Genomic DNA, 16,555 nt, shown 5'->3' on the forward strand with positions numbered 1-16,555 from the left:
ATCAATAACTATTACCTCTAAATCAAACTCCTTCCATGTCGAAGGACTCTTTTTCCTTAGAAGTGGACTTTTTTTATTTCCCCTTAATATCCACTGCAGCCCCTTCTTGAAAAAGCTCTTTTTTTTCAATCAAGCTTTGCCTTGGGGGGGCAAGAAAAAAAACACACAACATAATAGAAACAACGAGAAGGAAGAACCATTTCCGCACTGTGTAGAACTCTCCGAGGAGAAAGTAAAACCGCTGCTCAAATGAAAGATGGCAGGAGATATAATGGGATGCTCTAAGTGGTTTCTTATTGCACTCAAGTTCTTATTACAGGATTTCTACCCACCGCTTCCACACCAATTGGGGATTCCCGATTCTTTCCTGGCTTGCGGTTGGAAGCTCAGAGGCCGGAAGGAGAGTAAATACGAAGCTTGTAGCTTCAAGGCAGTGAGGAAAATCAGACCTTGTAGGAAACCCCTGGGATACAAGGGAGTCCTATAGATTTGCAAGGGATGTGGTGGCTCAATGGCTAAGATGCTGAGCTTGTCGATCGAAAGGTCAGCAGTTCTGCAGTTCGAATCCCTAGCGCCGCGTAACGGGGTGAGCTCCCGTTACTTGTCCCAGCTTCTGCCAACCTAGCAGTTCGAAAGCACATAAAAAAATGCAAGTAGAAAAAATAGGGGCCACCTTTGGTGGGATTGTAACAGCGTTCTGTGCACCTTTGGCATTTAGTCATGCTGGCCACATGATCACAGAGACGTCTTCGGACAGCACTGACTCTGGCTTTGAAACGGAGATGAGCACCGCCCCCTAGAGTCGGGAACAACTAGCACATATGTGTGAGGGGAACCTTTACCTTTACCTATAGACTTGCAACCGCCATCTGTGCTGGAAGGGAGTGAGGTTTGTGGAGTGCAGGAAAGGAGTAGAAGAGTAGGAGGACGAAGAACGGCGCTGGGTAGTTTTCTTGCAGACATTTCATGACCCAACTAGGTAACAACATCAATGCTAGAAGAGAGTGAGGTTTGTGGGGAGGAGGGGGAGGAGGATTGTGGGATCCTTGTTGCTCTGAGTTTGGTGGCTTTCTTCGCAGACATTTCATTACCCAACCAGGTAATATCATCAGTGCTAGAAGAGGGTGAGATTTATGGAGAGGAAATGAGGAGGAAGAGGAGGAGGACAACTCTGGATCCTTGATGCTCTCTGAGCTGGGTTGTTTTCTCAGTGCTAGAAGGGAGTGGGGTTTGCTCTCTGTTTATACCCCCAATAGAACACCATAGTCAAGGACCTACAAACTCAGACAAGCAATCAACAGTCAACAACAGTCTAATCAAGGAACCATCAAGAACATTCCCACCAACACTAAATAGGTCAAGCCACTTTTCTATAAACACAGAGCAAATCCCACTCTCTTCTAGCATTGATGATGTTAGTTGGGTCATGAAATGTCTGTAAGAAAACCACCCAGCTCAGAGAGCACCAAAGACCCCCATATGTTTCAATCTTGTGAAAAGGCAGACAAATGCAAAATAACTCCAGTTTAGGGTATAATTTCTTAGATTAACCAGAAATCAACACTGTGTAGTCTTTGGAGCCATCATCACATATATCTTCCCTCAGCAATGAGCAGAAGATTAACAGATTAACAGAGTTGGAAGGGACCTTTAAGTCATGTTGTCCAACCCTCTGCCCAAGCAGGAGACCCTACACCATTTCTGACAGATGGCAGTCCAGTCTCTTCTTGAAAGCCTCCAGTGATGAAGTTCCCACAATTTCTGAAGGCAAGTTGTTCCATTCAATATAGAATAACACAGTCGGAAGGGACCTTGTAGGTCATCTCACCGACCCGTGCGCTCTCACAGAGAGGGTCTCCTCAGGGTGCCGTCAGCGAGGCAATGTCGTCTGGCGACGCCCAGGGGAAGGGCCTTCTCTGTGGGGGCTCCCACCCTCTGGAACGATCTACCCCCCGGACTTCGTCAGCTTTCGGACCTTCGGACCTTCCGCCGCGGGCTTAAAACATACTTATTTAATTGTGCAGGACTGAGTTAGATTTTAAATTTATGGGTTTTAAATTGGGTTTTATTTTTATACTTTTTAATTAATGGGCTTTAGAATAAGTTTTTTAATTGTTTTTATATTGTATTTATATTGTTTTTATCTGTTTTTAGTGCCTGTAAACTGCCCTGAGTCCCTCGGGAGATAGGGCGGTATATAAATATGATTAAATAAATAAATAAATAAATAAATAAATAAATCTAGTCCAACCCCTCCACCTAAGCAGGAGACCCTATATTTTTCTGATAGGTGGCAGTTCAGTCTCTTCTTGAAAGCTTCCAGTGATGAAGCTCCCACAACTTTTGAAGGCCCATAGTTGAGTTTACCCCATGAACAACTTCCCTCTTCGCATTTTATCTCAGGTAAAATTCAGTCCTTTACATCAACTGTATTTTTATCAGAGTTGAACCCCCAGCTAAGTGCTGCTCAGGATAACCTCTAGACGATTTCTCTTCCTCGCCTAAGCAAGCCTCAGGTGAAATCAAGGAACTGGAAGGCGCAGAAAAGATTTCATGACAGTGACCAACAGCCAGTTCAAAAGACAGCCACAAATAACCGCTCTGTAGATCTCTAGAGCAACCTGTAAAAACGTCCTTTGAAGTACAAAGGATCATCAGAACATCAGATCACTAGATGGTGAACCTGTCTCTCCCCCAGAGCAGCTTTGACAACCGTGAAGCTGTTTGAAAAAAACTAAACTAGAAGGTTAAGACGCTCGGGGAATGATTCAGTGCTTTGTTTCTGAGATGAAATCTGAGGAAAAACAACTGTATTTGTGCATTCTTACAAAGTTTGTTTGTTTTCGAGCAAAAGACTAAAACGTCAGGCATTGAAAAGGCGCGACGTGACTGGCGTTATTGAAAATACACATGTTTTCCGACGATCTAAAACGTTCCTTCACAATCTGGTGACTTCCAAGAGGGATGAGCTGCCCACCACAATTTTTAAGCTAATCTAAAATAAACAAGGCCATCTAACTCTATCTCCATCCCATTTTTTACAGATTAACAGAGTTGGAAGGGACCTTGTAGGTCATGTAGTCCAACCCCCTGCCCAAGCAGGAACCCTGCACCATTTCTGACAAATGGCAGTCCAGAATCTTCTTGAAAGCCTCCAGTGATGAAATCCCACAACTTCTGAAGGTAACTTCTGTTCCATTGGTTGATTGTTCTCACTGTCAGAAAATTCCTTCTTATTTCCAGGTTGAATCTCTCCTTGTTCAGTTTCCATCCAATATTCCTTGTCTGGCCTTCAGGTTCCTTGGAAAATAGCTTGACCTCCTCCTGTCTGTGGCAGCCCCTCAAATATTTGAACATTGCTATCGTGTCTCCCCTGGTCCTTCTCTTCACTAGATTAGCCATGCCCAATTCCTGTAACCATTCATCGTATGTTTTAGTCTCCAGTATCCTAATCATCTTTGTTGCTCTTCTCTGCACTCTTTCTAGAGTCTCAACATCTTTTTGTGACATGATAACAGTCTTCCAATATCTCAGGGCTGCCACAAAGGAATCAAACTATTCTCCAAAGCACCTGAAGACAGGACAAGAAACAGTGGGTGGAAACTAATCAAGGAGAGAAGCAACTTAGAACTAAGGAGACATTTCCTGACATTGAAAACAATTAATCAGTGGAAGTGCTTCAACACTGGAAGTTGATAAGAAGACATTGGATAACCATCTGTCAGAAATGGTATAGGGTCTCCTGCTTGGGTGGGGGGTTGGACTAGATGACCTACTAGGTCCCTTCCGACTCTGTTAATTTGACTCTATCTAAGACGATCAAAGGCCTGGAGACTAAAACATACAGTGAACAGTTGTAGGAACTGGGCATGGCTAGTCTAGTGAAGAGAAGGCCCAGGGGAGACACGATAGCAACGTTCAAATATTTGAGGGCCTGCCACAGACAGGAGGAGGTCAAGCTATTTTCCAAGGAACCTGAAGGCCAGACAAGGAATATTGGATGGAAACTGAACAAGGAGAGATTCAACCTGGAAATAAGAAGGAATTTTCTGACTGTAAGAACAATCAACTGATGGAACAGAAGTTGCTTTTGGAAGTTGTAGGAGCTTCATCACTTGAGGAGAGAGAGAGAGAGAGAGAGAGAGAGAGAGAGATGAAGAGAGGGGGAGAGAGAGAGAGAGGAAGAGAGGGAGAAGAGAGAGAGAGATTCTAAGCATAACTGATTATGCCTCTCCATATTTATTTCAAAGGTAAAGCTCGGGGCATGTTGTGAGACCTTCATTGCATTAAGAGCTTCGCACTCCTGATTTCTATAACTATGGATTAGCTTCTCTGGTCCGGTTTCTCTTTGCTTTTATTAAAATAACCATTGTGCTGGTGACAAAAAGGGAGACACACTTTTTTTTGGTAAATGTCTGATATAGCAGTTAATTAACTCATAGCTTCAACACCAGCCTTCTGTGTTGTATTCCAGCTTTCCACCCACTCATTTCCCTTTGTGTTGCTTTGTCCTGCAGGTCTAAATTGTCCTAACCTTGTCCAAGACACACACACACACACACACACAAAGAACACAAAGAACAAGTGTAGCAAGCAACAAGACTAACCTGTCTCACTATGTCAAGCACAGTTTGGTCTAGTGGTTAAGGTACCAGGGCCAGAAAGTGGGAGACTGTGAGTTCTAGTCTAGCCTTAGGCATGAAGAGTTAGCTCGACAACTTTGGACCAATCACTGAAAGAAAGTTCTAGTTTCACCTTAGGCAGGAAAGCCAGTTAGGTAACTTTGGGCCAATCACCAGGAGATGGTGAGTTCTAGTCCTGCCTTAGCCATGAAAGCTAGCTGGGTGACCTTGTGCTGGGTGGCTTTGGCCCAGTCACTAAGAGTTTGTGACTTCTAGTTTCACCTTAGGCAAGAAAGCCAACTGGGTGACTTTCAATCAATCACCAGGAGATGGTGAGATCTAGTCCTGCTTTAGGCATGAAAGCTAGCTGGTTGACCTTGAACCAATCACCAGCAGATGGTGAGTTCTCCTTTATATATATTTTTTTCTTTTTCTTTTTGCAACTTTCCTTCCAACAGGGCAAAAGTGAAGAAAGGGGTAAACATCCTGAGTGCCAAAATCAGCGAGCTACGGCAGTGGGACGTGATGCAGGAGGTCAGTAATGGTGGGAAGCATTCGACGATTGCTGTCATGTGTCACAGAATCAAGGCAAATTCACGCGGCAGGTAAGCCAGAACTTCAGCTGTTGAGCATTCTGACCCCTCTTTGATTTAGATCAAAATGGGAAGGACCCCTTCATGGAGGGGAAGCATGGCTGCAGTAAAATAATGGAGAGGAGGGAGGGAGGGAAGGAAGGAGGGAGGGAGGGAGGGCAATGAGAAGAAAGGGAGGGAGGGAGAGGAGGAAGGAAGGAAGGAAGGAAGGAAAGAAGGGCAATGAGAAGAAAGGGAAGGGCAGGGCAGGGGAGGAAGGATAGTGGGAGAGAAGGGAGAGAGGGAAGGGAAGAGAAGGGGAGGAAGGAGGGTGGGAGAGGAGGGAGGGAGGAGAGAGGGAGGAAAGAAGGAAAGAAGGAAGGAAGGAAGGAAGGAAGGAAGGAAGGAAGGAAGGAAGGAAGGAAGGAAAGGGAAGATGGAGTCACTTGTCAATGTAAGCTTTCAAGAATCCATTTTCTTGATTCCCCTTAAGAATCAGGATCCCATCTAGATGGACCTTGTATGTTCTTACAGCCTGAATAATACATAAAGGTGGCATAACTAAAGGATGATGCATCTGAGCTTTTTGTTGCTGGGCTCTATCATTTCTCATCATTTGCCCCATTACAATGAGAAACAAGGCACTTTCTTCAACTTGGCTGCTTTGTTCTCTAATGAAGAATCCCAGATTCAAAATACATTAGGGCTTTTAAAGAAATAATTGGCCTTTATTTCTCCTTTCTGATGTTATCTTTGATAGGCGATGGGGGGGCGGGAGAAACCTTGGGACTCTGCAGGGAGAGCGAGATGCTTTGATCTTGTCTCAGCTTGCTCAGAGCATCCGAGCAGGAGACCTCCAACCGTCCACCATCCTGTCCAGAAAACTGGTCCTAGTTCCCAGGTGCTCTTAGCACTTCATTGGCTGGACAACAGATGAAGGAAGCAAACCTTCATAGCTTAAGGTCCTGAAATAGTCCACCTCGCTATCTAATCTGAGGTTGTTCTCTGTAACACTGAATTGAGACTCCCTTTTTTACATCGTTATTTAGAAAAGCATTTAGATTGGTTCAACTGCTTTGCTTACTCCTAAATAGAAGAAGATATTGTCGTGTCCCACTCCTCCGCTGACGGCTGGGTCAGGGAAATCCGAATCAGGCTTGCCTCTGCAGCTCTGCCCAAAGTCCTAGCAAAGTCCTCAGAGCAGGCAGGAGACCAGTAAGTGACTTCAGCAAGATAAGTTCGACTTTGCCTGACTCAGAGAATGCCAGAAAGCAGGTCCTTTATATAGGCCATGGGGTGTGGCTCCATGACTCAGCACTCATTAAGGCCTGCCCCTCCCTTCCTTCTGTTGCCTCCGCCTATCCAATCTTCTGATGCGAGGGTCACTCCAATCAGCTGTTGTTGGAAATAAACTTTCCTCAGGCTCACATGCTGTGGAGGAGGGGGAGGGGTCTAGCTGCTCCGTTTGCCTGGGCATGGAGCCAGGGCTGGGGCCGGGGGATGCTCCCTCCTCTGCAGCCTGCTTGGGCATGGAGCCAGGGCTGGGACCGGGAGGTGCCCCCTCCTCTGCAGCTTGTCTGGGCATGGAGCCAGAACTGGGGCCGGGAGGCATACATTCCTCCGTGTTCGGGAGCAGATAAGCAGACCCCGGCTGCGGTGAGAGCGGACAAGACACAACAGATATCTTCTTCCTTAGATGTTCATGGATAGAAGAGAATATTTGTAGCTCAGAGTTAAACAGTGGTGTCCTTGGGTGGTTTCTGAGCTTGGTGGTTTCCTGGCAGAGGTTTCATTACCTAACTAGGCAGCATTCATCTGTGCAGGGAGGAAGAGGAGGAGGATGACTGTGGGGGGTCCTTAGTTCTTTCTCAGCTTGGTTGTTTTCTTTCAGACATTTCATGACACAACTAGGTTACATCATCAATGCTAGAAGGGAGTGGGCTTATGGAGAGGAGGAGTGAGGAGAGGAGGAGGAGGAAAATAACTGTGGTGTCTATTGGTGTTTTTCTTGCAAATGTTTCATTACCCAACCAGTTCGTTTCATCAATGCTAGCGTTGGCTGGATTCCTTCTAGCACTGAAGACGTTACCAAATTGGGTCATGAAACCTCTGCAAGAAAACAAATTGAGCTCAGAGAGTATCAAGGACCACACAATCCTCCTCCCTCCTTCCCCCCTCCCTCCCTCCCTCCTTCTGCCTCCTCCTCCTCCTCCTCCAGCACTGATGATGTTCCCTAATTGGGTCATGAAACATCTGGAAGAAAGAAAGAAAAAAGCCAAGTTCGGAGACTGCCAAGGAACCAACTTTTAATCCATCATCCAGCCAACGCCAACCTCTTTCTCGAATGTGGTTGGTTTGCTCATCAGCCTAAGTGTGGCATGACCTGGAGAATTGCACAAATGTGCCACCGAGGGAGTTTCCCCTGTTTTCCCATTCACGGGAAAGAAAGAAACAGATGCGTCAACCCATTAGGGAAACACGTGGAGAGAGAAACCTTAGTTCTTTTTTATTTTGAGGTGATCTCAAAGGGCGTCATCTTCCCTCCAGTGCACCCAAGCCATGATCCATTTATTTATAGTGTGGCTTGAAGTGATGTGAGTGGAAAGCTGATGTGTCAAACTCTTGGGGCATTTATTTTTCCTGGGTACCGTCACCAATTCAGTCCTGGATATGCAAATTGCAGGTGGCAAAAAAAGCAATTCTATTCTGTCCTAGTCTGGAATGTCTTCCTTCCTTCCTTCCCTCCCTCCTTCCCTCCTTCCTTTGTTCCTTCCCTCCCTCCTTCTTTCTCTCCCTCCCACCTTCCTTTCTTCCCACTCCTTCTTTCCTTTCTTCATTTCTTCCCTCCCTTTTCCTTTCCTTCCTCCTTCCTGCCTTCCTTCCTTCCTACCTACCTACCTGCCCTCCTTCCATCCTTCTTTCCTTGTCTTTCCTTCCTTCCTTCCTTCCTTCCCTCCCTCTCTCTTATGTCTTCCTTTTTTTCCTCCCTCCCTTCTTTCTGCCTCCCCAAAACAGACTCTTAGAATCCTTCCAAAGGCTTCTCCACCAGCCTTGTCTGCACAGAGCAGTTATTTTTTATTAAAACTAATTTAATTTGGCAACAGTCTACATTCTGTTAATGGGATCATTATGCATCGCCACCATTCTCCCTGGTGGTGGGTGTTTTTTTCCCCCCGCTCGTCTTTCTCCTTTTTCCAAAGCGATTTCACAGGATTATTTATTTCAAAGACGGGCGGGGGAGGGGACGGGACGCAGATCCCCAGATTCCTACCTCTTGAATTTTTGTAAGAGGGTTTTTGGCACCCTCCTCAGAATCAGAGATTTAAGGATGCATCTGAGGGCAAGATCTGACAATCCTGTCGGAGGCGTTGCTGAATTCATAACACCACCTTGAAACTGTGTAAGAGAACTTCTTATGATGAAGCACAAACCTTACTGTGACCGCCCTAATTGATCGAGTGGTCTCAGAAATTCAGCTTGGCAGAAAATCCCATGTTTCAATGTCCCTATTGCCCTGCTCTTTCGAGAAACTTCCACGTTTCTGAGCTGGCCAGAAGTGATCTGCTTAAAACTTTGTGCACCCCAATTCTTGCCCTGTTCCTCACCCCCATGTTTTATTTGTTTTATTTATATAATATTCAATTTTCATCAAACGGTGTGTGGTCTGGGTACAGTTATTTTTGAACAATCATAATACCCGTATTTTTTTGTGGTATTCATCACCATAATAACACCATAATAATAACACCAGAACAACTAGACACAAGAACAGTTTTTTCCCGAAGGCCATCACTCTGCTAAACAAATAATTCTCTCAACACTGTCAAACTATTTACTGAATCTGCACTACTATTAATCTTCTCATCGTTCCCATCACCAATCTCTTTCCACTTATGACTGTATGACTGTAACTTTGTTGCTGGCAATCCTTATGATTTATATTGATATATTGACCATCATTTGTGTTGTAAATGTTGTACCTTGATGAACGTACCTTTTCTTTTATGTACACTGAGAGCATATGCACCAAGACAAATTCCTTGTGTGTCCAATCACACTTGGCCAATAAAAATTCTATTCTATTCTATTCTATTCTAATAATGATAGAATAATAATTTAATAATATAATAACAATAATACTTATCATTTTCTTTAACAACTCTCCACTTTAACATTTCCTCTTTTTATATCTCCTCCTTTCTAACTTCTGTTTCTATTGTCTAGCCCAGTGATGCCTAATCTTTTCTGGACCAAGTGCCCAAAGCGTGCGCATGCGTGTGTGCATGCTAATGCACAAGCGCATGCCGGAACTCCCAAAATGCAATGCATGCACAGCCCCGCGCATGCTTGTTTGGCCCCTGCATTTGCCCCGCGCATGCGTGTGTGGTCCCCCCGCATGCACTCCACCCCTGCGCATGCACAGCAGAGACCCAAAGACCAGAGGGGTGTCAGCAAGGCTGAAGGGGACGGAGGGGCACGCATGTGCAGCAGAGCTGAACTGGGGCGACAGCTCACGTGCCGTCAAGAGAGGATGCTGCGTTCCGCCTCTGGCACACGTGCCATAGGTTCGCCATCACGCATCTAGCCCAGTGGTGGGATTCAGCCAGTTCGCACCACTTCGGGAGAACCGGTTGTTAACTTTCTGAGCAGTTTGGTGAACTGGTTGTTGGAAGAAATCATTAGGGCAGAGAACTGGTTGTTAAATTACTTGAATCCCACAACTGATCTAGCCATTGATAAAATATGTCCCATATTGAAGAAATATTCAGCTTCTTGTTTATCCTTAATAGTAAGCATTAATCTATCCAATTCTGTGCATTCTAATATTTTCTTTTCTTGCCCTGTTCCCTTTGAAAACACAAGGTCCCACCCCAAAAATTTTTTCTCTGCCTCCCCTGTTCTACGCATTCCCCCCCCCCCCCCTTTGCTATCTTCAAAGCCAAATTTGATTATCCTGGGCAGAGAACGTTTGTGACTTTTTTTAAAAAAAAAGACAAAATGATGCATAAGAGAGGTGGGCTCCTGTTCCCTCCCTACCCTGCAGGCTCAAAGCACCATGGAAATAGGAACATCTGCTGGAATTCATGAACAGCTGACTTCAGTGAGAGAAACCGCTTCCTTGGCTTTCGATAATGGTGAGAAGAATAAATCACCCAGGCAATAAAGCTTGGAAGGCCGGGAGGGGCCAGGGAGGCAGAAACCCCTGATCTAACATCTTTAAAATACAGTGAATAACAATCCCATTAGTATTCTGCAGGCGGCAGCGTCCCAAACTTTTCCAGACAATGCACTGTTGACAAAAATAAAAATAAAAAAAATCATAGATAACTTCAAAGCCTATCAACATTCAGAACAGAATAACAGAATAACAGAAGGTACCTTGGAGATCTTCTAGTCCAACCCCCTGCTCAGGCAGGAAACCCTCTATCATTCCAGACCAATGGCTGTGCAGTCTCTTCTTAAAAACCTCCAGTGTTGGAACACCCATAACTTTTGGAGGCAAGCCGTTCCACTGAATAACAGAATAATGGAGTTGGAAGGGACCTTGGAGGTAATCTGGTCCAACCCCCGCCACCCAAGCAGGAGACCCTACACCATTTCTGACAGATGGCAGCCCAGTCACTTCTTGAAAGCTTCCGGTGATGAAGCTCCCACAACTTCCGAAGGCAACTTCTGTTCCATTCAATATAGTATAACAGAATTGGAAGGGACCTTGTAGGTCATCTAGCCCAACTCCCCACCCAAGCAGGAGACCCTACACCATTCTCTGTACTCTGCACTCTTTCTCAACATCTTTTTTTAATATTGTGGTAACCAGTTTCTCATTAGCTGGTGATTCAAAATGGCAAAAGAGATTTGTGTCAATGATAGGAGGCAAGTTGCACAACCTTCACACATTGCTTCTGCTCAACCATCTTCTAGAATCACGTAGAGGCTTTTTAACACAGGTGGATCATGGTGAAAGGTTCCATCTTCCTTTCTAGGAATCAGCTTCAATGAAGATTGCCTTCCATTGGACTTGAATTTGGTCTCTTAGAAATCTTTACAACTGGCTAGGCAAACATATCTCTCATACGATTTACTTGGAGTGGACTTACAAACTAGAAAAAAGAGAAAGAGGAGAGGTGTTGTAGGGTTTGATGAACACAAGTCAAGATGGTGGTCTTGGGGGGATTGATATTATCCCATCATCCAATATGGAGTAAAGGATGGAAACTAATCAAGCAGAGAACCAGCCTAGAAAAGAGGAACGGCTTGCCTCCGGAAGTTACATATGCTCCATCACTGGAGGTTTTCAAGAAGAGACTGGACAGATATTTGTGTCAGACCTGGAAGCCATCTTTTATACTGGCCATCTTGCCCTGCATCTGGATGGCTGAAGCTGGGAGGCATCTCCAGTTGGGATGGTGTTTTGATTGGACATGTGGGTGCTGGGCAGGGACTTGGACTTTCCTTCGGGTGGGGAAAACCTGGAAGCTTTCAGATTCGGGTTTCCCCAGATGTGCCTATATGACATCTCTAATAAAATGTAACTTTGAGGAAACTCAAGCCTCGGAGTTTTCTTTCATTGGGAGTGTTACTTGGAACCCTGACATTTTGTTTGGAATGGTATAGGGTCTCTTGCTTGGGCAGGAGGTTGGACTAGAAGATCTCCAAGGTCCCTTCCAACTCTCTTGTTTTGTTCTATACCAGTATGGTCTTTATGGTTAGGTTTTCCATCTTCTTCTTGAGTTTCAAGTCAAGGATTGGCCAGCTGCCAGATCTTTTGAAACCTCCCAGATTCTTCACTTTCTCTCCCCATGGCTTAAATCTTCCCCTTGTTAACTCCAATCACTTGGGCAGGCAGTTCCTCCACTTATAACGTTGTTCCATCTTGTACAGTGCGACATAATGGCTGTTATTCATCAACTTGATGTTCTGGCTTAACAATACCAATCACGCTCGACTCATCTCTCCCTTTCAATTCCAAATCAATTTCCCCAGGAGGAAATTGATTTGATTAGTAATCCATTTGCTTCGCCTCTTTCAATTTGTTGAAGGTTATTCGGGTGACCTCTCAAGAATCGCCCAGGCGTTGCGTCAGGCGTTTCCTATTTATAGTCTCACGCAGGGCAAGTCCAAGGGATGAATTTATTTCATAACTTTCCATTGATACGATTCCTACAATCCTGTGTTTTCTCAGGTTTGGGCATCATTCAATCAGAATATTAAGTCCTAAGGCCAGATATAGTAAAATATCTAATACCAGCAGTAGAATGGATGGATGGATGGATGGATAGTAGATGATGGACAGACAGGTAGATGATAGATAGATAGATAGATAGATAGATAGATAGATAGAGAGAGAGAGAGAGAGAGAGAGAGAGAGAGAGAGAGAGAATAGAATAGAATAGAATAGAATAGAATAGAATAGAATAGAATAGAATAGAATAGAATAGAATAGAATAGAATAGAATTTTATTGGCCAAGTGTGATTGGACACACAAGGAATTTGTCTTGGTGCATATGCTCTCAGTGTACATAAAAGAAAAGATACGTTCATCAAGGTACAACATTTACAACACAATTGATGATCAATATATCAATATAAATCATAAGGATTGCCAGCAACAAGTTATAGTCATACAGTCATAAGTGGAAAGAGATTGGTGATGGGAACTATGAAACGATTAATAGTAGTGCAGATTCAGTAAATAGTCTGACAGTGTTGAGGGAATTATTTGTTTAGCAGAGTGATGGCCTTTGGGAAAAAACTGTTCTTGTGTCTAGTTGTTCTGGTGTGCAGTGCTCTATAGCGTCGTTTTGAGGGTAGGAGTTGAAACAGTTTATGTCCAGGATGCGAGGGATCTGCAAATATTTTCACGGCCCTCTTCTTGATTCGTGCAGTATACAGGTCCTCAATGGAAGGCAGGTTGGTAGCAATTATTTTTTTCTGCAGTTATAGATAGATAGATAGATATAGGGTGAGTTTCCTTTAGCACTTGGAACAGTAAGTATTTTAAATCTTGCATGAGAATTGGGCCAACCCTCTGCACCAGTTCAGTTTAGGCCTCAAAGAAATTTATCTCTAGAAATAGCTGTATTGGAAAACAATATATTTCATATTCTACCCTAAGTTTTCTGAAGGGTGACTTCAGTAAACGTCAACTAAAAAGGGTTTCTAAATTCATAAGGTGTCCGCAGCAATCTTGCACCCTGGCCTGTGGAAGTAGTTCCAACTGTGTAGCAAGATTGCTCTTTCTCCTCTATTCTCACCTCAAACTGAAGGGCGGACATGACCGTAGGAAACCATTGAACATCTCATGCCTACGTTTGAGACATGTCAAGAGTTCATAGGGCTTTGTTCCTGCATTATACTGTCTGCCAGAAGATGGTGCTGATGTTTTACTTCACTCTGAATATTGGTTCTGAACCTATAAGAGATCTTGTTCTTTTCTAAGATGTTGCCTTTAACGCAAGCTTGTTTCCCTGGATGTTTTGTTGTTCAGTTGCTAAGTCGTTTCTGACTCCTCGTGTTGTGGTCCGCTGGCAGCCTGCAGAGTTGGCAGCAGAGTCGGACAGTGAGGAAGCTGGGGAGGACCATGGGCCAGTCCTGGAGTCTGGGGACGGCTCAGACGAGAGCTCTGCGTCGGAGGCGGAGAAAGGGCCAGCTGGGAAGTATGTGCTGCCTCCGGAGCCTCCAGAGCTGGACCTCAGCGAGGAAGAGGAACCTGTTCCCAGTGCACGCATGCACAGAGCTGCCAGAAGGCAAGAACAGCTAAAACAAAAGGAATGACTCGGGAGTAGGGCTGGGAGATGCTTGGCCCCTCCCAAAAGACTTAAAAGAGGAGCAAAGGCAGGTGGGCCTTTGCAGGAAGCAACATTTGTTCATTCGGTTCAGCTTAAAGCCTGAAGCTCTGTATGAATTTGGACTCCATGTGGCTTTGCCAATTAGGTCTTTGGCAGCGTGTCAAGGGAGATAAAGGTGGGTGATTATCAGCCTTATCCCAAAGGATATCCCTTATCCTTTACAATTATTTGGGACTCATCTGTGAATGAACAGAATTCACAGCTGTTGCAATAAAGGAGGTTTTTGGGACTACTCGTGTGTTTTAATGATTCAGGAAGCCTAGGCCAAAACACCTCATGACCTCATGGACCATAGCACGACAGGTCCCCCTGTCCTCCACTGACTCCCTGAGTTTGCCCAAACTCACAGCCACTGCTTCAATGACATTATCTAAATACGTCCTCTTCTACCTTCCCCGTCTCCTTTGGCCTTCCATCTTTTCCGACCTCAGGGTCTTCTCCAATGAGTCCTCTCTTCTCCTTTGGTGGCCAAAGTATTTGAGCTTCAGGATCTGTCCTTCCAAAGGACAGTCAGGGATGTTCATTTCCTTTAGGATGGACTGATTGGGTCTCCTTTGCAATCCAAGAGACTTTCAAGAGTCTTCCCCAACATCTCTAGATGTATATGACTACAATTTCCATAATCACCCAACCTAGCCCTTCTAGCTTGTGTAGAGATCCTGGTATCGAGTGTAGCTTCAGGATCTGTCCTTCCAAAGACAGTCAGGGTTGATTTAACAGATAACAGATTAACAAGAGTTGGAAGGGACCTTATAGGTCATCTAGTCCAACCCCCACCCCCACCCAAGCAGGCGACTCTACACCATTTCTGACATATGGCAGTCCAGTCTCTTCTTGAAAGCTTCCAGTGATGAAGCACCACAACTTCTTTGCAGTCTCCTTTGCAGTCCAAGGGACTCTTAAAAGTCTTTCCCAACATTTCTAGTTGTATGTGACTACAATCTCCATAATCACTCAACCCAGCCCTTTCTAGTTTGTGTAGAGATCCTGGGATTGAGTGTAGGACTTTCTTTATGCAATCTAGGTGTAGATGAGGATTGTGGAAACTTTAGAAACTTCTTCATGTCAGCTTAGTTTTGGCTAGTTATAAGAATGGTTTCATCCTTCCTTGGAAATATGGACTGAACCTCAGATTTTCAGTTTTTTGCCTGGAGTTACAGATCTCCACCAAAGGACACAAGCCATGAATAGAATAGAATATAATAACAGAGTTGGAAGGGACCTTGGAGGTCTTCTAGTCCAACCCCTGCTTAGGCAGGAAACCCTATACCACTTCAGACAAAAGGTTATCCAATCTCTTCTTAAAAACTTCCAGTGTTGGAGCATTCACAACTTCTGCAGGCAAGTCGTTCCATTTATTAATTGTTCTAACTGTCAGGAAATTTCTCCTTATTTCTAAGTTGCTTCTCTCCTTGATTAGTTTCCATCCATTGCTTCTTGTCCTACCCTCAGGTGCTTTGGAGAATAGCTTGACTCCCTCTTCTTTGTGGCAGCCCCTCAGATATTGGAAGACTGCTATAATGTCATTCCTAGTCCTTCTTTTCATTAAACTAGACATACCCAGTTCCTGCAACCGTTCTTCATATGTTTTAGTCTCCAGTCCCCTAATCATCTTTGTTGCTGTTCTCTGCACTCTTTTTAGAGTCTCCACATCTTTTTTACATTGTGGCGACCAAAACTGAATGCAGTATTCCAAGTGGCCTTACCAAGGCCTTATAACATGGTATTAACACTTCACTGGCTCTTGATTCTATCCCTCTGTTTATGCAGCCTAGAACCGTGTTGGGTTTTTTGGCAGCTGCTGATCAGTTCGTGATCAAAGGCTTATTCTTGGTCACCATCTTTCCCTCTCAATTTTTCGTGTCTTCTGTGCTTCTGAGGAGGCTTGGACCATTGAAGAACTGACTCACCTGAATGTTCGTCCAAGAAGTATTTCCTTTCCCTAATCATCTGCTGGAGATATCAACTCTACCCTCCAGAAGACAGATGCACAACCAAGATATGGAGCCAGGTTTGATCCCTGTGATGTGACCCAGATATCAGACTGTCATCCCATGAGGTTTGGTAACACTAGCAAAGTTGAGAAGATCCATCTGTATGTGCCACTCAAGACTGCTTTCTATCTTTTTAGGACAACCTGCTCCTCTAATCTCTTGAGAAGATGACCTTTTCACCGGTGTTAAATAAAGATTCAACTATTGGACCAATAAAATTTTGGGTCCATAGAACAGAGTACATCTTAACTTCCATTCTGGATCTCAAAAAGTCTCGGTCATACGTGATGATTTATTAAAGTAAGAACATCGCTGAAAAAGTTAGGGGAATAGAGTCTTTCTGTTCTCCAAAATTTAGAGATCCATTTGATGTTCCCATCCACATCCAATTTTTATGAACTGGAGTTCCATGTGATGTTTTCCATCAGTAATTCCGGGTAAGCAATTCTCATCTTAACTGGAGGACAATGAAAAATTAATCTCCGCTGAATGTAACTTAGGTTTTTCAGAGCAACAG

The 16,555-nt window shown here is 44.4% G+C and overlaps 1 protein-coding gene across 1 annotated transcript in view; it reads left to right on the top strand.

Moving 5' to 3' along the window:
• Window positions 1-16,555, top strand: part of TMEM132C (transmembrane protein 132C) — a 175,364-nt gene that overhangs the window by 93,030 nt on the left and 65,779 nt on the right. Inside the window, exon 4 of the mRNA XM_058158320.1 lies at window positions 5,081-5,227. Coding sequence (XP_058014303.1) covers window positions 5,081-5,227 — 147 coding nt within the window. The remainder of the gene's footprint in view (window positions 1-5,080; window positions 5,228-16,555) is intronic.

This window comes from Ahaetulla prasina, chromosome 15 (assembly GCF_028640845.1).
Source record: "Ahaetulla prasina isolate Xishuangbanna chromosome 15, ASM2864084v1, whole genome shotgun sequence".
In the NCBI taxonomy this organism is placed as follows: domain Eukaryota; kingdom Metazoa; phylum Chordata; class Lepidosauria; order Squamata; family Colubridae; genus Ahaetulla; species Ahaetulla prasina.